Source organism: Homalodisca vitripennis, unplaced genomic scaffold, assembly GCF_021130785.1.
Source record: "Homalodisca vitripennis isolate AUS2020 unplaced genomic scaffold, UT_GWSS_2.1 ScUCBcl_5404;HRSCAF=12101, whole genome shotgun sequence".
Taxonomy (NCBI): Eukaryota; Metazoa; Arthropoda; class Insecta; order Hemiptera; family Cicadellidae; genus Homalodisca; species Homalodisca vitripennis.
The window spans coordinates 32,616-56,798 of NW_025781555.1; the positions used below are offsets into that span (position 1 = coordinate 32,616).

The 24,183-nt window shown below is 34.0% G+C and overlaps 1 protein-coding gene across 1 annotated transcript; it reads right to left on the reverse strand.

The window, feature by feature from the left end:
- Positions 1-4,606: 4,606 nt before the first annotated feature.
- Positions 4,607-21,977, reverse strand: LOC124373384 (methionyl-tRNA formyltransferase, mitochondrial-like). The gene is made up of 6 exons (XM_046831756.1): positions 21,889-21,977; positions 13,477-13,674; positions 12,417-12,539; positions 7,963-8,141; positions 6,992-7,121; positions 4,607-5,148 (listed from the first exon to the last, which is right to left on the reverse strand). Exons 1-6 carry the CDS (start codon positions 21,975-21,977, stop codon positions 4,824-4,826), a joined length of 1,044 nt encoding a protein of 347 aa, XP_046687712.1. The 3' UTR covers positions 4,607-4,823.
- Positions 21,978-24,183: the final 2,206 nt, after the last annotated feature.

Genomic DNA, 24,183 nt, shown 5'->3' on the forward strand with positions numbered 1-24,183 from the left:
TCATACGTTTCGTTATTAATGGCCATAAGTTCTGCAACAAAATACTCCACATGTTTCGGTGGACAGCTTCACAAGAACAAAACTTCTAATTAAAAGATTCACGTCATCAGGATCTTCAAAATCTGCGAAATCTTCTTCAGAAAACCTCTCCTCTTCGCATAGGTTAGCTATATCTCCTTGTTCTGAAGCAGGAGCTGTCGAACAGAACCATTTTAGAGATTTTGCCTTATTGATTTCCCTTTCTTATTTAATGTTTTTTTATCTATATTGCATTCTCTTTTTCTATTCTCTCTTTTTCAGGGGTGTACGTTAAAATTGGGGATTTATCCTTTTGACCTTCATTTATAAGTTTGTTTTCTAGGCAACGCTTTAAGTAAAGGTCTGATATCTTCGGAGAAAAACTGTTTTGACAAGTGAGTATTGGGTGGAATAGATACTGTTTTGGTTTGAAGATGGGGTTGTATATTCATTAACATTACTTGATGTTTAAATGAAAGAAAAAGGTCTGATGTTCTCAGTGGAAACTAATGTTTTCAGGTGAATACTAGGTAGAGTTGATACTGTGGGGTATGATGAGAAGGTCGAAGGTTCATTGTTATTACCTAATGATTTAATGGCAGTGGTTGAAGGTTCAGTGATATTCAAAATTAGGTGGTTGGACAGCTGATTACCACTGGAAGAATGTCGACTAAAAGGCCTGTACTGATGGAGAGCTGCTCAGCCTCATTAGTAGGTATACGTATAGGCCTGTCAGTGACATTTAATAACATGAACTGCCTGGGAAAAAATTTTCATTAAGGGGGTATAATACTGTCTTTACCCATTAATTATATTGATTTTGGTAAACGCTAGAAGAAATGCTCGTCCCACCAGTTCTAATACATCATAAATTGTGGCTCGTTTTCCAGAATTTCTATGAGTACTCAATGTTGTAATATGCTTTAAATGTACTGTAAATCACCCTATGTAATGGCTGTATTTTATGGCTGCTGTGTGGATGAAATGCCACTAAAGTAACACCATTTTCCTTGGCCAGTGTAATAGTATTCACAGAGGTATTACTTTTATGGTCGTCAATCAAAATATTGTTATTGCCAGCACAACTAAATTTAATAAAATGTTGCATAAAATCGTATAACAGTTTTTCAGTTGACCATCCAATTAGATTGGCCTATCCATTGGTTCAACAATGGGAGCATCCTCTAACATGTGGTCCATAAATTTCTTGCCGAGAAAAGTTAAAATTGGGGGCATAAATCTACTCCCCGCATTTATACCATTTATCATTGTTACGACCTTTGCAAGCCAATGTTTTTGAGGAAACATGGACGATAGAGACAACAGTCTCATCACTATTCCATGTGTTGAATGGTGAATAGAGGGGTTTTAATCTAAAGCTTTCTTATAATTATAGGAGGCAATGGGTCACGTTAGGTTTATTAAATGAAGTAGAGTGGGCCAAGCTCGTTTCCTCGGAGTTTCTCAAAGAACTGAGAGAGTTTCTGTTGTCTTGAACATCTCTCACAGAAGTTATGAAGCCATTCCTTGCCAGCTATCGTTTTGATGTCCCATATATTCTGTTTTTCTTGACAATAAAACCTTCTTTGTGTCATTACTTTGCCTATATTCATAATGGGTCAAACCTGACACTTTGAAGGCCTTAAGGTGCCGTATAAGTGTCGGTTTGTTAATCCCAGTTTCTTTAACAGCAGAATAAATGGTACGCTCTTTCTTTAAGACCATTTTCATTGCCTTCTTTGTGTCCTCTTTACATATTGAGTTTTGTTAGCTCCAGTTTTGCTTCTTGGCATCTAAATCCAAATATTTAGGGAGAGGTATTTTAGAATTGTTATATTTCGTTTTATAAATTAAAGTAACAAATCTCTATTTAATTATATCCTCTATATATATAATTAGAATATATATATATATATATATATATATATATATACAGTAAAAAATCTTGAATAGGTCTGTAGGTCCTTTATCACCATGCTTGAGTATTAGGCATGAGATAATACTTCAGAAGAGCTCGTCTGCAGCTAGAAGCAATGTTATTTCTTCGATGTAGGGAGTAAGAACTCTGTTAGGCCTACTACTTATTTCTCTTTTAATATTTTAGGAAAGTGGTTTTACATTTATCAGTCCAGTTAAATTACATACGTATGTATACATATTTTCCGAGAAGAAAATTCAGAGGATTGAGTATTGAAGCAGTAGTACATGACAAGTCCTAAGAATGTTGAAGTAGTTAGTCAGCATTTTATGAATGAGGAGCATCCACATTAGTTTTCAGCTTTGTGACATCTTCAGACTATTAGAACTTATGGTATGTCCAAAATAAGCGATTTCTTCTAGGAAAAAATCACATTTGTCTGCATTAAATGGTTATTTCAACATAACTTGTTTAATGCTCTAATCGAGTTTGTTTTGCGCTCTGAAAATGTAGCAAAAATAAGCAGTGGTTCCTGGAATTATCTTTAATAAATTGGTCTATGAACTTATGAAACTCATTAGTTGCTTTCTTTACTCCAAAGAAGACTTTTCTGTATGTTCCTCGATGTGTAGAAATAGCTTGAACAAAGGCACTTTCTTTCTTATTCATATATATATAAGTATGCTTTGTGTATGTTCAAAGTGCAGTAGTATTTCCCACCAGGTATTTTGTGGAATACATCTTGAATCTTCAGTATTAGGTATCTTCAATCTTGCAACTGTGGATTCAGAGTAACCCTAGCATAAATTCTGACCTGAAGATTAGGCTTTGGTATGGCAACTATGGGTTCCCCACTGAGAATAGTCAATTTTATTCTGTGATGCTTTCTGCCTCCAATTTGTCTAGTTCAGTGTCAACTTGTGTCATTCACTTAGTAGGAGTGGGGGTTGACACTGAACTAGACAAATTGGCATAAGAAACACTGGTTTAGCATATTGATACAGTTGAAGAGAAACATTACCGTGTACACATCCTATCTTGTCTTGAAAATTGGAGGAAATCCTTCACAACGGTTGAGAAATCTGGCTTTCTTATAACATTTGTTTGATTTAGTTCTGTGAAGTTAATTAAAGTTTGGAGATCCAATTTCTGTCAAGTAGTTTTTATGTTGACTATATATAAATCCTCGTCCCAAAAACACTCTTGATAGATAATTTTGATTTTTGCAACTCTTACAGGTGACCTGTATACCAACTTCATTGACATGCATTTCAAGTACGGTAACTGAACTTTGACTTGAACTGCCTTCAATGAACAGACTTTCTGTATATGTTCTTTTTTGTTACAAAATTGGTATACAAATGTATTCTTTGCTCTAAATTTATAACAAGAGTATGAAATACATCCACAGTGAAGACACATTAACCTAACTTTTGGTAATTACAATGTTTTATTGTTGCGTTTACTCTTCTTAAACTTAAGATAGCTTGCAATTTGGTTCTTTCCCTTTCTGTACAGGAAGATGATTTGATTTTTATAAACTTCCTTGTTTTAAATCTTCAATGGACAATGCGATCTCTACACATTTTTCTAACATTAAATTTCCCTTTTGCAACAACTTCTGACCGATTTCTGTGTCCAAAATAAACTGAACTGTAAAAGTAAATTCACTAAAGATACAGAGAATTTGGAATCTCCACATGACAATATAAATTCTGATGTTTTAGCCAATAGCTTAAAGGCAGCAAGAAAATCTTGTGTCACCACTAGTCTGTTTTCTGAATAAAACTTAATGGTGCTCAGTAGAATGTTTCTCTTGGGACAAAACTGATTTTTTAGCAGATTGATTAAAATATCATAATTTATGTGTCTAGGCATTCTAAGGCAGAAGAGTTTGAAAAAAAGGTCGAAATGTTTTGGTGAAAGACAGTTGATTAACAGCTGTACCCATGTTCATCATTGCTCCGTCATACCCATCGCTTTTTAATAATTTTCAAATCTGAATATACTTTTCAGATGTTTCAGTTCAAAAAGAGAGAAGTTGTGTTGAGCCTGTAGCATTGGTGGTACTGACCTGTTTTCATTTGCTGTGGTATTAATGGTAATCTTTGCAAAAATGTATTTAATGTCGAAATTAAATCAGACATTTTCACTCACCACCACTAAAATGTGCTTAATTAATTGGTTAAAAACAGGAAAACCCAAAAGAATTCATTCTATGCTCTTAAATGTTTAGAAAAACATATTAATAAACATATAATAAATAAAACATATGGTTATAATAAACATATTGAAATTGAACCATAATTATACCAGAGACATTTTTGTCCAGTTGACATAAGAGAGTTTCATTGTCACTATTTGTGCTGAAAATAAACATTCTGAGTTCCCATCGAGTTCACATTCTGAAGACCTAGTTATTTGTTCTCATCTTTTGTAGGAATACTACTGCCAGGGCTTCATTTCATACTTTCTGGTAAAATGCCCCTTACAAGAAGTCTAAGAAACAGTGGTCTTTATCAGAGATATCAACATTCACACTTACCTATATGGGCAATGTGTTTGATGCATTGTACATTCAGTAATGGTTATTGAAATAAATTAACATACAAGGTAAATATATTTGGTTACAGGAAAAGTATTGGATTACAATTATTTGTGTATATTTTATTATTTATCCGTAAAATATAAAATAACTAGTTCTCTTTTATATACTAATACAGTCTCATTTCTTACTCAAAACCTAGTTATTCACTTTTTGGTACAGCAAGTATTTCTTACATGCAATTTAGATTTAAGCAAGTCTTTAATTAAACATTACTGATCATAGAATATCACCTCCATTGATTTCTAAGACTATACACATTGTATTACAATAATCAGAAGACTATGTAAAATACCATTCTGTCTTCTTTACTTTTGTTAAATATCCATTATAAAAGTCATGAGGGCTTATAAAGTTCTTGCCACCCATTCGCACACCACCACAAGAAACACACAAACCGTCCCCACACTGAATCTTCATAGTTCTGTTCAGCTTGTTGTAGAATATTGTTCCTGGCCTTGAGATGGATGTGTCTATGAAGTATCGTGGTGTCGTACTGGGCTCTGTCGGGGAGTTCAAGAAGTCAAGAGCCGACTGTTTTGAAGATGCTGATACTGTCTTTGGACTAGAAGCAGAAGTTGTGGGATCCAGTTTTATATCTAAAAGCCTAAGTGGGCAAATATTTACCAAACATTAGTAAAACGAATAAATGAAATAAAATAATGTGTGTAGTAGTTGAATGTAATAAGAGCATCAAAGTTAACTTTAATTACATGATATAGGATGCTTCCTATATTATTTAATTATTTATAGGAATCTTTATATTTTTATTAAGAGAATTGTGAATTAACATAATAACTGAATTGTAAGATTGTGAGCCTACCAGCAGTGCTGAATTTCTTGTCAATTCGGTTCGAGGAATGCTAGAAGCTTCCTTTTGTATCTAGGTATTGAGCATAGGTTACAGGTCTGGGTTGGATAGGTACCATTCAACTCAGACATTGTGTGTTGCTCAATTTTGATTGGCCAATGTTAGCTTGATTAGATGGTGGGAGGGACTTCTAGATCCTTCCGGTGGCTTCAACCACGTTTTCAGGGGATTCTTTGCTGTGTGCTCAGGGAGAGTAGTTGTGTTAAGTGATAGCCTACTCTTGCCGTATTGATTTTTCGGCAAGAAGGTTGAGTTGTAAGATTAAAGTTTCTTTTCAAAATTTAAAGTCTCAAGTTTGAATTAATTAATCTATAATAGTCATTTTGGTTACTTGGTGAAGTCTTCAGGAGAAGTGCGAGGTACTGTGAAAGTTAGAATTTAATACTGAAATAGAAAATTACTTGATGATATTTTCCTGTTCAATTTGGTTTAATCAGGAATAATCTACTGAAAAAGAAAAATTTATTTAATCTTCTGAGATTATATATACATTTTAACAAGTTCCTAAATTTAACATTCAAAGCCAAGCGGATAATTCTAGATAATTCAATAATTTGCAAATTGGAAATTTACAGAAAATAAGTAGTTTGAAATTGATACAGTTTTGAGTTTAACTAGTTGGACATTGTGTTTGTTCATAAATTAAATATTAATATTACCTTAATTTGTTTGATTTTTATTTTGAGAAGAAGTCTTATTTTATTGTTTGTTTCATTTTATATTAGAAGAAGATTATTTAATTTTGAAGTTTAATGAAGATTTTTATTTTGAGTTTGTGTAGAAAACATAAGCACTGAGAACTTGAAGGACACAATTATTGAATGATTGATTGATTGTTAATTTTAAGACTGGACTTGTGAACTTTTGATGTGTTAAAAATATGAAATAATTGAGAATAAATTAAAAAGTAACAAAGATAGCTTGGCGTTGCTGTATTATTGATTTTAAAATTTCATTAAAATTAATATTAATTTATACTGAGTTTGATTATTGAATTCCATTGGAACTTGTGCATTCTTAAAATAAAGGATTATTAGTTCAGAACACAATTGATCGCTCTTATACTAAACCAAAAATAGTTGTAATTGGTTTATAGTAGATAACCTTACTATAGACACGTTACACATATTGAGTTATAAAGCTGTGGAAAACAAAATCAAAACTGCCATTGCATATTGTAAGCTCTATTCTATATTTTATTTTGTTTATTTTGTACAACAAACAAACACAACTTTAGTATAAAATGGTTTGGATAATTCTAAACAAATAAGTTTTGATTTTTCTACAATAAGATAATGTTTTTTATAAAACCATAAATTAATATATAGTTTTAATATTGTGGCATAAGTTATACTACTGTTATTTATAACATCTAAGGTTGAAATCAAACGTCTCATTGTAATTTATTACATCTCTAAGATTGAAATCAAACAACATTTATTTTGTTTATTTTATAAAAGAAGTTTTTCTCCTACTTATATGATAGCTAATAAACTCATATATTTTTCTACAAAAGAAATTGAATCAACCAAACATTTTATTTATGAGTTGATTGACAGTTGATTAAAGATTGTCAAACCTAGTCTGGATTCCATGCCAACTGGTTGTGAGAGAATATAGATGTGATATTGCTCTGTGAAGGTCGTACACCTGCTTAGCCCCCATTGTTGTCCAGTTGACGTAAGAGAGTTTCATTGTCACTCTTGGTGCTGAAAAAGAACATACTGAAGTTAAATGTAAACTAGACCCTTCGTTACAAATCTTAATTTTTAAGCTGATAGGGTCAAAAGTGACATACACTTATTAACACATGGCTGCAGTACATGCATATTACTACTACTCTCCGGCTGTCCTATAGCCTTACATGATGTGTTTCGCAGTAACTGTGATAATTGGCTTTATTTGCTAGATTAGTTTTTTTATTTATTTATTTCAATCCTACAATACAATACCATCATTAATTGCCATAATAGGACCGGCATGAAATTAAGTTAGAATTGCAGTAACTGTGATAAAAATAGAAACAAAAAATAGTATATGTATTACAGATATGAAATTCACAATAATATTTTCAGACATTCTCTAGAAAGAGATTATTATCTGAAAAACTGAAAACTATTATTATTAGAATAGATTTGTTAATGCAAAAACACATATTAGGATCATAACATAGCATATTAGTACATTAACATAGTTATGATTCATTTGTAGATCAAAAAGAATGAAAAATCCACAGATTATAACTCTTGAGAGGTATTGGATGTTTTTTTTTAATAATGAACACTGAAAAGTTTCATATGGCATTTCTAAAACAAGATGGACAAATCTTACTGTCCAAAACAGTGACACTTGGAAGACTGAAAAGTTTAAATAAACAGTTGAAGTAAATAAACAAATCTCATATGAATTTTAATTCATTGTTCCAACTTTGTAGTTTCTTTTTATATAGTTCAATACAGATTTGATACTTCCACGCTCTTTAAAGGTATTCACTGTACTCACTGTAAAATGTAAAGCACCTGTAAATGTATTTCCACTATGATTACACACCATAAGTGATCCCATATTCAGGTTGTGGTGCTGCCATCTCTAGGCACCGTGGCAAGTCTCTCACGCACTCCATGAGTAGTCTTGCTCCTTGCACTGCCAACCTGTCAGTGACCTGAGGCGTTGTCTCGTTAGGAGCTACTGGACACCTGTACTGTCTGACAATACTGCCAGTGTCAAACCTGTTGTACAACACAATGCATGAGTAGTCTGGTTCCACACACCACTAACCTGTCAGTGAGCTGAGGCGTTGTCTCGTTAGGAGCTACTGGACACCTGTACTGTCTGACAATACTGCCAGTGTCAGTACAACACAATGCATAAGTAGTCTGGTTCCACACACCACTAACCTGTCAGTGAGCTGAGGCGTTGTCTCGTTAGGTAGTACTGGACACCTGTACTGTCTGACAATACTGCCAGTGTCAAACCTGTTGTACAACACAATGCATGAGTAGTCTGGTTCCACACACCACTAACCTGTCAGTGAGCTGAGGCGTTGTCTCGTTAGGAGCTACTGGACACACCTGTACTGTCTCATAATACTGCCAGTGTCAAACCTGTTGTACAACACAATGCATGAGTAGTCTGGTTCCACACACCACTAACCTGTCAGTGACCTGAGGTGTTGTCTCGTTAGGAGCGCTATTGGACCCCTGTACTGTCTCACAATACTGCCAGTGTCAAACCTGTTGTACTACACAATGCATGAGTAGTCTGGTTCCACACACCACTAACCTGTCAGTGACCTGAGGTGTTGTCTTGTTAGGAGCTATTGTCTCACAATACTGCCAGTGTCAAACCTGTTGACAACACAATGCATGAGTAGTCTGGTTCCACACACCACTAACCTGTCAGTGAGCTGTGGTGTTGTCTCGTTAGGTGGTACTGGACACCTGTACTGTCTCACAATATTGCCAGTGTCAAACGCGTTGTATTCTAGCCTATTGTACAGCCAACCTGACTATCCGTGGATTCTGGTATGATCTTAAGCATTTATAAATAAAATGTGTCTGTATACCAATCCATTTTGATTTTGGTTTATTTTTTATTTATTGATTCAATTCAATTCAATTCTTTCAATTCAATTCTTTTTTATTGCATAAGGTACACAGAAGTACATCACAATCGTCAATATAGTATAAATCTAAACTTAAATATTAAAAGTGCTATCAACAAAATCACATTGAATAGTAGTCAAAAGAAAGAAATAAGTACACAAAAAAACAATTATTTAAATTAAAATTTAAAAGCCACTGTCAGGGAGGAATTCATTTACACTATAAAATTCCTTTACTATTAAGTATCTCCTCAGGTTTCTTTTAAAAATTGTCAGTTCACAAACCTCCTTCAAAGTTTGAGAGAGAGCATTATAAAAAATTACACCCGCGTGCATCACTCTAGTCTCGTTGCAGGGACAAATCGATGTGAGGGAGTACGAAGCAAAGTGCCGTGCCTCGTCGGGTAGGCATGAGTGCTTCCCACTGACGGAATCTGACACAGAATGCTTCCTCACATACATGACAACTCTAAAAATGTAAAGGGATGTCATTGTTAGAATGTTGAGATTCCTAAATAAACCACGGCATGAATGAAGATTTGGGGACCCTGCATATGATCCGTACAGCTCTCTTTTGGACCAAAAATGCATGTTCTGCAGGAGAGGCTCCACCCCAGAGACCTCAATCCCATACGCCAACAACGAAGCGAAACACCCGTGGTAAGCAGTCACCAACCCATCTCTGTCCATAAAAGTACTCAGAGTTCGTAATGCAAAACACACTTGACTCAGTTTACCACACAACCCAGATACATGAGAAGACCACTGCAATCTACTATCGATGGTTACACCCAGGAAACACGTAGATTTAGATGGTTCTAATGAAGTTTCATTTATGTTAATCAATAAATTCAGAGTGTTGCTTATTTTTTGTTAGAAACTGAATAAATGTGGTTTTTCTTAGCATTCAACATTAGGTTATTTTTCGAGAGCCAACTGTCAATATTTACGAGGGGAAGATGCTCGTGTAGGTCCACATCACTATCCGAGCCACCGAGAAGAACCGTAGCATCATCCGCGTAGAGTACCAAATTTGCGTCCCTCCTGCACACATGAATATCGTTAATGTAGAGGATAAAAAGTAATGGGCCTAGAATGGAACCCTGCGGCACCCCATACTATGTTCTCAATCAAACCTGATTTCGAAAAACCCAACCTGAACGAACTGCTGCCTGTGAGTCAAATACGATTGTAGCCATGAAGAGCTACGCCTCTAACTCCATAACCTTCCAGCTTTAGAACACAATATGCTATGGTCCTACACGATCGAACGCCTTTGAAAGGTCGCAAAAGATTCCTAAGGCTGCCTGGCGTTTTTTCTAGGTGGTCAATAATTTGGTCAACAAGAGAAATCACTGCGTCAGCTGTTGAATGATTCTGTCTAAATCCAAACTGATTTGGGGACCAGTACATTGTGGCGCTGTAAAAAGGCAGTCAAACGAGAACAAACGAGTCTCTCCAGCACTTAGATAAAGTAGGCAAGAGAGACACCGGTCTGTAGTTGTCCGCACATTCCCGATCACCTTTCTTAAAAAATGGTTACAAACTTTAGCTATTTTGAAACAATTTGGGAAAACACCACCTGCAATTGATTCATTGAACAGAATACACATTTGATTTAGAAAACAACCGTAAACATTGCTTCAACAACCAAGCGGACATTTCATCAACCCCGAAGACTTTTTGGTTTTCATTGATATGATGCATTTTTCTATCTCATCCGGTGTGATTGGCATAATAAAGAAAGATTGAGGGATAATTTCTTCCACGTGAACAATGCTCCACTATCCAAACGCAAGCCATCAAATTGGTTGCACACCACAGAAGACTGAATTAAACATGCTAGCAACTTCCCCAGGTGAATCAACCACAACTCCTCCATTCAACAAAGCAATATTTTCATGCGGCGGTTTCGTGTCTCTAGTTTCACGTTTGATAATTTCCCAAACTGTCTTTTGTTTGTTGTCGCTATCGGAAATTGCTCTAGATGTTAGTAAACGTTTACGGCAGTTTACAAGATTCCTCAGAATAGTACGACGCGATTGAGCAGCGTTTCAAATCCGGATCACCAAAATCCCTAACCAAAATTGATAGATCTCTGTTTTTGGACGCCATCTCTTAATTTTGTAATCAAACTCAAAAGTTGCATTGTATTTTTGTTTAGGCCTCGACTCTTTAAACGGGGAAGGAGACTGAAAAAGCTTTATTAATTAAAATTCATGAATGCTTCAAACTTTGAATTCACATCCTTTAATGTTGATAAAATGGACCAATCCGTTTGAAGCCAGTTATGGACTTGAAATTTTGAATCTGGTTCTTGGAGAACACTCGTTTTAAAATAGAGACCCTTTCTACCCTCAGACACTTGGTGAGATAAATAATTTGAGAATGATGATCGGACAATCCATTAAAATGTCACCTCACATCGGATGTTACTTTGAACATCTGTAAAAACATTATCCAGAAGAGATGCACCGGTTGCAGTTAATCTTGTTGGTTTGATTTAAAATTTCCCTCATGTTAAAGGAGAAAAATACTTGTCGTAATAATGTAACATGAGAATCGTTACTTGCTAAAAAGTTCAAGTTAAAGTCCCCACATATTATAGTTCGTTGATTTCGCCTTAAATAGGCCAGTCAACAGCTGCTCCATTTTTAGCAAAAAATCGTTTTTGTTTTTACAAGGTGGACGATAGACACAAACCAAATTAATTACTGAAGTGTCCAAGAAAGACTGATCACCAACTTTAAACTCTAATTTTTACAATTGCGCATTCAAAGCAATCTTCATTTGAAAATTCAATTTCCAGCTCGGCCAGCCGTGTTACAGAGAAATCAAATATTGACTCATTGTGTCTAAAGATGGCCACCCCACCGCCAGCGGAATTTTTCCGACAGAAAGATGTTACACATGAATACTGTGGATTACCACCAACTCCCATCGCCCATACCAGTGTTCTGTGAGGCAGATTATATCAGGGGCCCGAGCCCATGACAAGCAGAGCTCCGAAACCTTGTGTCTAACGCTCCTTATATTTTGATGGTATATGCTGAATTCATCCCCATTTCTGCTACCAGCTGTTTCTACTAAGGTAGAAAAATTATCAAACTCCTCTAATTTCGATGAATGATGTGAAGTAAATTTGTCATATTTATAAACCATAGACTCAGAATATGCAACAAACTGCCAGTACTTTATTATTTTATAAGGCTGAATTGGAGTAACTCCCCAAAATTTGTCTCAGGTGCAATTTGGCAAACTCTAACTTTTATTTGTCATAATCAAATTTTGTAGACGAAAGTCAGAAATAACTTTGTATGTCATATTATGAACCATGGTTTATACAAATATTTTTTCTTTTATTTCCTTAACTACAATGTAATACATGTGTATCATTTACTTGTGAGGTTCTATCTTCATGATAGTGACACCAGTTTCAGGGTCAGCATTCATTACTGCGTAGAGTATGGGTGCGGCTCCCCTCCACCTCGGTAGTAAGCTCCCATGAACATTCAGAATACCTCTGGAATAAAAATAACATTATGTTAACAAGCCTAGTCTTTACTTCAAGAACACAACATTGAAAGATGTATGTGTGGATGTTTTAATTTAATACCATGTAAATATTATGACAGCAGACAAAATACAGCAACTACTTCTAGAAACTTTTATTGCATTTTATATGTACTGAACAAGGAAACATTTTTCAGCCATTCCAAGCCTATTATTTACTATTGAAACTCCCACTAATATTAATGACATTGTATATAAGTATTTTCAGAAAAATGGTAGAATGGAAAATATATTAGTTAAAATAATGTAGTATAATTTTTCAACATCCCAATTAATATTTTGTTTTGCATATTAATATTTAATATGATAAAATAATATTAAATGGTGTATTGTCCATAGTTACAAATTGTCAACTTAGTTTGTTAACAGGAGTTTTTCCATTCTGACATGTTTTTAAAATGACAAATAAGAGAAGGAAACATTAACTTTTAAATGCAATCCCCATATGGTGAACTATCAAATTGAAGAATACAAAACCAAATTTCCTTTAGGGATCAAATGACAAAATTAATGTTACCACAATTCTATGGTCAAACTTGTTTTAATTTTTGTCTCTTAACCCCTCTGTAAATGTTGCACTATATATACCAATGAATTAAGTACTCACAAAGGAATTGCACTGATGATCGCCTTAGGGATCAAATGACCAAATGATACTACAATGCCAAGGTCAAACTTATTTTATTGGGTGTCTTTTAACCCCTCTAGAAATATTGCATTATATATACCAATGAATTAAGTACTCACAAAGGAATTGCACTGATGATCGCCTTAGGGATCAAATGACCAAATGATACTACAATGCCAAGGTCAAACTTATTTTATTGGGTGTCTTTTAACCCCTCTAGAAATATTGCATTATATATACCAATGAATTAAGTACTCACAAAGGAATTGCACTGATGATCGCCTTAGGGATCAAATGACCAAATGATACTACAATGCCAAGGTCAAACTTATTCTCGATCACACTATGGTTGAATGGCCACTCAATAACAGGCAGTTTCTCATCTTCTGCAAATGCTCGGACCACAGAGCCTGGTCTCGACACAATCGCCAAGTCACTCATGAGGGTCCCAGTGCGACTGTAAACAAATTACAGTACACTAGTTATCCTCCTGAAACCAGACAATATGGCAATCTCAAAAACAATTTTTCTTACATTTGCTTACAACAATAAATATTTACAATGCATATGAATATTAAAGTATGTTTTAAATAAAATACAGTACATAAAATGTTGAAATGTTTAATAAGTTGTGTAAAAATATTAAATTTATATTTTAAAAATTATCTGTGAATATATTATTTCATGTGTGTGAAATTAGCATGTATCCTTAGGACTAGAAGAAATGAATATTAAATACAATTTTCATCAACACACAGTGAACCAAACATTTCTTAAACAATTCAATTTATTGCTTTGTTCTTCGATCAAACAGTCAAATATATTTCTTTACCAGCATCTGTAGGCATTTTGTGGTTATTATAAAAATGCTCATAGAATACAATAGAGATATCCATTTGTTAATAGACTGAACTAAAATAGGATTACATCATACAACTGCTTCAATATGTTCTTGAACCGTCCCATTTACAATCAGATCTGATGTAACATTTTGATATATATTTCATATTAAAATAAAACCGAATGTTACATTGGCACATTTTTAATATTGATTCAAAATGTAACACCACATCCAAATATTTTTATTCTTCAAACAAGAGGATTAATGTTAATGATGATTTAATATTCAAATATTGAACAGTACAATTACTAACAGTGTTTAATATAACCTACAGGAAGTATGTATCAGACCACCTAGGCCACTACCTGTATTAACCAAACTAATTAAATTAAAATCTTTATTCCAACTGTAATCACACATTTTCAACCTCAAATAAAACTAATATCTAGGTAATCTATATATATAAAAATGAATGTTTGTATGTTTGTCCTTTATGGAATCGTGAACTATTGGACCGATCATGATGAAAATTTGTACGTATATGTATTTTTCCACGGAGAAGGTTTATAAGCTATGCCCATCCCTTTCCCGATTCAGGATTCCGCCCCACTGGTTACAGAAATACCCATAAGAAATGCATTGCAGCAAACATATGTTAACGTCTTTTCAAATTTTTAATCAGCTGTTCTTTGTAAACATATATTACACTTATAGTTTTAAAGCATAGAGTAAGCTTAAGAGAAACGACAAATTTTGTTTAAACTGTTTTTGCAATCACTGTTAAACATAGACTTTACTATCCAGATAATACAATTCAAATTTGACGTAAAAATTCACCTTTAACTGCAATATTTATTTAATATAAACCATGCTCATGCTTGATCAGAAGAGTAATGCAGATATCATAATTACTATCTTACGTTGGCTACAAATATAAAGAATGTTATAAAATCAACCTTAGTTGTTTTTTTTGACAGAAGTATGGTTCTCAAAACTCCGTGTGTACATATTCTCTCGATCGAGACAACAAAGCAAGCTCAATCGTGGCATCGGAGATATAACTAATTTAATCTAAAATTTATTATAGTAAAAAAAAAAAAATTTACTAAGTAATATAAGGACTTCGGTTCTTAAGATTTGCGTGCGAAGCCGTGGGTAACAGCTAGATAGAGGCAGGAATATGGTACATACCTTCATAATACGCCCAAGAGGCTCACGATGGAACGACTATCAATTATCTCAGCAATGTTTAGAATGTGATAGAAAAAGAATAAGTGAATATAGTGTACTGTTTTCAACGGGAAATTGCGTGCGAAGCCGCGGGCAACTTTTGCAAAAAATTATTGAAATGCGCAGCAAAGCGCGCCGGGCCCGCTAGTGGAATATAAAGGAAAAGACTTGTATGTATCCTTGTTTCTCAAAGGCAGAAGGAAATACAAATGTAGACGCCTTCAGTTTTGTAGATTTGTAAACTGAAAGAGAGTAACCCTCCGAATGACATGATAAGAACCCAATCGACCCTTTGAACATATTTAAAATATTGTTTTCCTGTACAATTATATAATGAGCAAAATATAATTTGTTATACACCAATTTACTCACAAAAATAAGCTGTATAGTTTGAAAACAATTAAAATTTAACTTATCAGAATAGTGGTACATTTTTATGATCAAAAGTAGAAAATTCGTAAAAATATACTTATATTCATTTTAGCCACTCAAACAAAACTTTACATTTTGTATTAACAATTCCAAAACAAACAATATGTACACTTTTTGTCATATACTTTAAAAAATATATATAGACTATACACTTTAGTTTACAAATAAAGTAAAAATTATAAAAAAACAAAACTAGACACAAGACAAATAAATGAAAGGAGTGTCTACCCAGAGTTACATTCAGCACGAACTCCTTTCCATCCCACCATTTTATCCCTCCAGAAGTGCTAAGCTAGTACTAGCCTACTAGTATATAGCAATTCACAAATATTTCACTAAACAGCTATTTGTGATCTGTTTTATATCACAATGAGTGAGGTGAATAAAAATTAGTAGGCTACTTGCTTCATTATACTGATTTTGAAGCAATTACTTCATGTCAAGTGAACAAAAATGAAGTCCTACCAAAGGATAGCACGGTACTACTCCTTCACATTTCCCAGACTCCGTAGTATTTTGACTACTTAACACCTACTACCCTTCTGTTTCATATTTCTGGAGCCTGACATAAGTCAGACTCCATATCAGGCCGATATTCATGCACATTTATGAGTGTAAGTCTGTGAATGTTGTCATATCATTGACACACAACTTTTACAGTTTAAGGATGAAAGTGAATATTATTTTATTGTCTGAAAGTGTACACATGGAAAAGCTTTACCACTAAAGGAGAAAATGGAATTGTCTTACACGTTGTAGCTAATACCAGTTTTCATTTTGGTGTGGCTGAAGATTTTAATAAATCTGGAGTCGATCGCTCAGTAGTTTTTAAGACTTTTTCACAATATTATGAACTGTATCATTGACCGAGCACATCATTGTGTTAAATTTCCAAATTCAATAAGAGAAATAAATGATGCTTGACTCTTGTGGCAGACTTGTTTTAGGCTGCCTTTGGTTATTGGTGTATTTTACTATACACAGATTGGTTTGGTAATGAGGTTTGAGTTCACGACTCGAGAATTTTGAGGTAGAACCAGGTGAGAAAAGTTATGATGAAAAGTTATCAGATATGATGGGGCTGTTTATCTGTTGGTGGACTTGGAGTATGGCATTTCATAATGGCTTATTACTCACTTCAAACATCCCTATAATACTCAGCTGCATGTTTAGTAAAGAGTTATTGTTGAGAGTTTCCTGTCAAATTAAAAAAAAGGTTTCTTATAGTAGGGAACCTCTTGCAGATTTCTCTGAAAGAACTTCCACACTCATTGTGTGCTGTGCAACTCTGCATAACATTTCAAAAGATAATTTTTGATATCACCTTGGCAATAATCCTATTTTCGAGAGAGAAGAAGAAGTTGCAGTGGGAGACCACTTTAAAAATGCTGTTACAAAAGATTGAGGTATTGAAATGCATCAAGACATGATGAAACCTGTGTTTTCAATGGTACTTCATTTTTGTTTTGGTATGAAATTTTTCTTGTAATTTAATAGAGAGTTGCTTTTAGTTTATAAATTTTTACGGCTTATTTATCGTATTAAATAGGTATTTTATTATTTCATATGTCATTTTAGTTTTATCAAACATGGCCGTATTTTTTTCTAGTGTATTTTTTTAATTAATACTCAATACAGTGATAAGTATGTTGTTTTCAAGAACCAAGCAAATAAAGAAATATATAGCAAAAAATTTATACGTAAGTAGTATTTATTGAACAAAACCTACTGGTTCTATATGGTTTGAAAAATTATTTAAATTGTAGGCAAAATGTTATTACTATTTATGTTGGAAAGATGTTGGGCATTATGCATATAAGTTATTGTCATGGGTGACATAAATATTGACAGTCTTAGAAGTAACAATCCTGGCAGTGTAATGTTTAATGATGAACTGACCATGCAAAATATGAGAAGACTTGCACTCCCTGCAACTCGTGTCACAGCTGAAACAAACACCTCTATAGACTGCATATGTACTAGTATCTCAGAAGAAAAAGTTGCTGCAACCATCTTACAAACTGGTCTCTCTGATCATACAGGCCAGCTTTGTAGTGTGGACTTTATTCATGACAAAAATACATCCATCAGTCTTAAGCGTAAACTAGGCAAACAAAATCTGGAAAATCTCAAATCTTTACTATCCATTAAGAACTGGGACATTGTCAACAATGCTGAAGACGCAGAAACAGCCTACAACAACTTCAACGAGATACTCAGCATTGCCCTAGACATCGCCTGTCCAAAGAGGAAAAGCAAAACCAGAGTTGGCAGTAAGCCATCACGTTACTACGACTCAGAGTGTGCAGAGATGAAAGCCTCATATATACGAGCTCTTAACATTTATGAAACAACAGGAAACACTAGAGACAAAGAAGAAATGGTGAATAGAAAGAAATTTTTATGACCAAAAGCTAAAATTGCTGCGTCAACAAGTTAACCTTCAATATATACAAAACTCTGACAACACAACAAAAGCACTATGGAGTGTTATAAATAGTGAGAGACTTAGCAATAAGACTAGTCAAACATGCCCTAAGCTTAACATTAACAATATAACTATAGATGACCCAGAGGAAGTAGCTGAAAACCTCAACACCTATTTCACCCAAATAGCAGATATCACAATAGAACAAAATAATTTACTACCAACTGACAGAATAGATGAGGACCAGAATCTCCTACACACTCCTCCGATACAATCATTTAAACTAACACCTACAACCTGGATAGAAGTACAAAAGGTAATTCAGAATCTTAAAAATAAATCATCCAGTGGTTTAGATGAATACTCTTCAAAAATTGTTAAATACTGTGCGCAAGAAATCTCCCATCCTCTCGCAGCCATAGTCAACAAGTCTTTTGCCCAAGGCCACTTCCCTACAAAGCTCAAAGTTTCTAAAGTCTATGCAAAGCACAAAAAAGGACTAAAATCAGAGCCCCAAAACTATAGGCCCATCTCACTGATATCGACTTTCTCAAAAGTTATAGAGAAACTTGTGCTGAACAGGCTGATGGTTTACCTTAAACACCATAATTTAATAGCAGATAACCAGCATGGATTTCAAAAGGGCAAATCTACAATTTCTGCAATCATAAGCCTGGTTGAATCAATTATTGACAGTATTGATGAAGAAAAGTATGTAACAGCTCTTTTCATTGACTACAGCAAGGCCTTCGACTGCCTGGGACACGATCTTATTTCCGAAAAGCTCAAAACTCTTGGTATAAGAGGTAAAGAGAACATGTGGTTCATAAGCTACTTACAAGGAAGATCTCAAGTTGTGGAGGTCCAGGATACCAAATCTGGCCTTACTAGCTCATATATATCAACTCAAAAACCACTAACAAGAGGAGTCCCTCAAGGATCCGTGCTCGGCCCCATACTTTTTATACTATTCACCAATGACTTCCCAGCTTTTATTGAAAACTATAGTACTGACTGTATAATGTATGCAGATGACACTACACTCCTTGTTAAAAATGACTCTACGGAAGAACTATCTACTAACTCACTAACAGCTTTACAAGGAGCTGTTAAGTATAGTGTATCAAATGACCTGGCATTAAATACTGAAAAGACAACACAAGTGCACTTTAGCAAGAAAAAAGGAATACCTGCAGATGTCCCAGATATAACTGTCCTCAACCAAGTCAAATTTCTGGGCTTAACACTTGACAGTGGACTTTCGTGGACTGAACATGTAAACACTATCTCCAACAAGATATGCACTGGAATTTACGTTATGAAACGTATAAAAACAGTTTGTACTCAAGCAGCAGCTAAGGCTGCGTACTATGCGCTTGTTGAGTCTCATATAAGATATGGCTTAATCATCTGGGGTACTTCTAATGGAAATCTGAATAAGATTCTGATACTGCAAAAAAGAGCAATTAGATCCCTTGCCAATCTTGAGCCTCAACAAAGCTGCAGAGAAGCATTCCAAACTCTGGGGATACTCACTGTACCAGCTCTTTATATTTATGAATCTATCATACATGTTTCCCGACTCAATCTGCAAACCCTTGGAGATGTCCACAACTACCCTACCCGCCACGCCTCTAGATATATACTGCCTCAGCATAGAACAGCACTTTTTGAGAAAAAACCATCCTATGCAGGAAGAAAATTTAGAAATCTACTACCAGAGAACTTACAAAGTCTAACTGGAAATGCACTAAAGGAACCACTTAAAAATTTCCTTCTTAAGAAGACAATCTACAACATAGAAGAGTTCAAAGAAGCTGTATAAACTCTCTCTCTATGTGTATATGTATATCTTACTTTATATTCTATTGTAAAACTTGACAAAATTACTGTACTTAATGTTCATGTAATAAAGATATTTGAATTTGAATTTGAATTATTCCAAAGACTGATTTAGCACATCATTTTGTGAATGTAAACTAATTTAAATATTTAATTGTATTTGTTCACTAAGTTATAAAAGCACACCAGTAAATTAGACACACACAACACATTCACACTCATAAATAAAATTGTATTAATTTATAGTATTTTTGTTCTTTTAAGTGATGTTTTATATTCTAAATAAAGTTTATTGGTAAATTTTATTACTCTATGAATCAAGAAGCTCATCTGTCTCCATAGCTGTATTTACATATTTTATTTTCTATTTGAATTTTCTTGAGCTCCATTTGTTGCAGCAATACAGCACGTTCGATTTGTGAAGAAGACATTTCATTAGTAGGTTTGACTTTTTTTCTCCTTTTTCAAAATTAAAGGATATTTTCTCCAACACTGAAATCTGTCATTCGTACTTCTCCTCCATTCATATTTTCGATCTTAACAGTGTTCCATGGAATGGTTTAATTTTCAGTTGTACACTATCCTACCATGGAAATACTTATCGCACGGTTCGAAGAGAGAGCCTGGATGGCAAGGAAGTAATAAATGGACTAGACAAAAAAATGTATTATACCAAATATCTAAAACATTTAAGGACCTGAAGGCTCTCCAATTTACTAAAGAAATATCAATTTTAAAATATCTACCAGCAGCCTGTGATGGCTTTTAAAACCATATACTATAATTACCAGTAAGTAAAATATCTTCATAACCTCTAAGGACTGCCAGCAACAATCCCTAACAATTTATTCAGTACCCCATCTAATCTATTATATAGATACCATGAGAAAGTTCGGTACTTTGGGATTATACCGACCACACCAGTGTGAAGAAACACAAAAATATAAATTTATAGAAACAAACATGATAGAATGAAAAAACAACTCTTTAATAACAAAATTACAAACTTACAACGATTATCAATTGTTAATGGGGTCAGATTCCGTAATATGCCCCCAACGCTTACACTTTTTTCAATGAACTTAGAACTTAATAAAAAGATGTAGTTGAGTAACAGAACTAACATTCCATCAATAAACAAGCATTTCCAGGTATTGTGATCATATTGTTGTCGCTGTTATCTTATCTTTCTTGAGAATCCCGATTACGGCAGGCCGCACGGCATCACATGGTTTTTCTTGCATTGACATCAGCGCGGGGCAGCACCTGCCGAAGTCCACGCTGATGGCCGGAGACACTCGCATTTTGGGTGGCGGAGTGTGATCAAGAATAAAAACAAGTTTTGTGTGTTTTTTTTCAATAAAGAGTTTAGTTTTTGTTTGGTAATGTTTGTCTTTGTTGAATTTTTGTGTTTGGAGAAATGTAGGGGTAAAACACGGAAGTACAACAAAGCGACGCACCAGCTGAACGGGCGGCGAGACTCTGCAATCACGTTATCTACTAGACCGCTCGACTTTGACCTCTGTCTGAGGATGGGGAGGGGTTTGTGATAAGACGATTCTTGTTTAATATTGACGAAATATTGTTCTACGCTAATCTAGTAATCGGTAGAAGCAAAATGTTAAATAACGATTCATGTCTGGGTGTGGGACAGTATAATCCCAAAGTACCGAAAGTTTTTACAATGAAATCTCATTATTAACAGTAGACCATCTGCAAATTCCTCCAGAATTCTGGGAGATTACATTAAATCTCAATACATCTAAAAAACATTATCTTTGATTTCATATGGGATAGTTACTAATTAATATTATTTGTAGACCTATACAAAACAACAATCTTTGAAGCGATACAGTTTTTCATACAGATACCAGAACCATAAACTTAAAATAACTTACAGTTTTGCACACAATGGTTGGACACTCTTCAAAGCAAATTCATCTGTACCAAAAAATATTATTCTCCAAGGAGGGGGGGCCACTGACATTAGATGAAATGTTTCCGTTTTAAAACGATGATAGCATTTTCCAAAAACTTCTGCTCTTGTAATTTGTACAAATGAAGAAAATGGATTCAATAAACTAACACAATAAATTGTTTTTAAAGCAACCTAAATTCATTGTAATATTAGCCTAGAAACTTAGCTTTTAGGTTAAGTAACAAAAAATCAATAATGATTATAATCTAACTACACTTTGTACACCTGATGTTTTATTGTAATACTAGTTAAAATTAGTAACACAGTGCTCAAAACTATTTCGAGATTTTTATTCGTGGTGTAGTTTAAAAAAATGGAGTTCTAGTTGCAATTGCCCATATATTCTAACCTACAAAAGACAAAAACATCACAACATCGACCTAATGAAGACTCCACAGACCACAACAAGCAACACTGTCGTCTGCCTAACAGTGTTTCCACTGTAGGCAATTTAGTTGGCTCTCCTCAGAATTTAAAAGTTTTTATATACCTCAATTAATTGAAAGTTCCACCAATATTCCATGCCGTATTGATTATAAAACATATTTAAGGAAAGTGAGTATAAAAATACCAATAGCAACAATTCTCCATAAGGACACGCCAAATTAAAACATGAAAAAAGCAGCAAAATAGGTGTTTGTTTTTAAATAATCCATTTGTGATCGAACATGTAAATATTAAAAATAGGTTCTTACTGTAGTCAAATGAAGAATACAGATAAAAAAGGAAGAAGAGTGCTGTAAAACATAGTGACTTACCTTATCGTTTTGAAATTAATTATTAATTGCATGATAATACTACAGCGTATTTGAGGTGCGTTTAAAAATCTTGTCAGATATTTTAGAAGCTCATTTCATGGTTCTAATTTTGAATGTCCATCTGATAGTCAACGGATCCATTCAAATATACAATTTATTATAAATACACATGCGCCTACCGGCAAGTGACTACAACCGAGAAAGATTCTTACACTTCGAGATAAAATAATGAATTATGCCATTCAAGTCAACTTAACACTTAAAACAATATTATTTGTTTCATTTTTAACTTGATGCACATTTCTAATGCATATGAAATATGGCTTCAATTATTTAAGTAAAATTATGAAGAAAGTTTCACATATTTAGGTTTTGTGTACTTTAAGGATGAATTTTAAAACGATATACTATGACCATAATATTTTACATAGTCCAAAGGCCCCAACAAGCCCAAATTCGAATGTAAGCATTGACTCTAAAATAGGACTCATAAAAAATGTACATTTATGGTGTTCCCAAAAAGTTTTATCAATCATTGTCAAAAGTGGCTTGTGGGTAGATCACTTTATTTGGTTTCAAACCAAGGCATCATAATATTTAGAGTGACCTGTAGAGATCTGCCTCAGGGAAGCACCTTGAGCCCATTGCTATTCTAATTATATTTGGCAGAAATAAACAACTGTTTGCCTGAAGGAGTCATATCCCTACAATATGCTGATGATGTGGCTTTGTACTCAAGTAATAAGAAAATTGATCAAGTACTGGTTAAAATGCAGACTGCACTCACAAACATTGATAACCTTTTCAATAATATGAGCTTTAGTTTAAGTGTGAGTAAATGTAAAGCTATGGTTGTATCTAGAAAGAAGAGGATAAACAGTGTTGTAAATCTTAAAGTTGAAGGTCAACAACTCCCAATTGTGCCAAGAGTTAAAATGCTCGGTATGACGATCGATAATCAATTAAAATTTGATGAACACATATTAAACAACTTAATAAACTAATGCAGTAAAGATCTGAATATCATAAAGATGATTACATGTGGAAGAAACGGTGTTAATCCTCATTTCACACTTACAGTTTATAAAACCTTAATTAGATCTAAACTTGATTACTGCTCGTTTCTGTTTGGGAAACTGTTCAGAACATAGATTGTTTGAAATAGAAAAAAATTCAAAACCAAGCACTAAGGATAGCTTTAGGAAACCCTCAAATCATCTCCTATAATCGCCTTACAATCTGAAATCAGCTTTAGAATCTTTAAACCTGCGAAGAAAATTTTACGGAAAGGACTTGTGTATAAAACTATCACAGATATTGATAACCAAAATCGATACAGATGCCTATATACCTACAACTACCGATCAACATCAACCCTTACTGGAAATATAAAAAGATTCCACTCTATATTGAGGCCATAGTTCCATGGTTAACTTCATCCCAGACTTTCCTGAAAT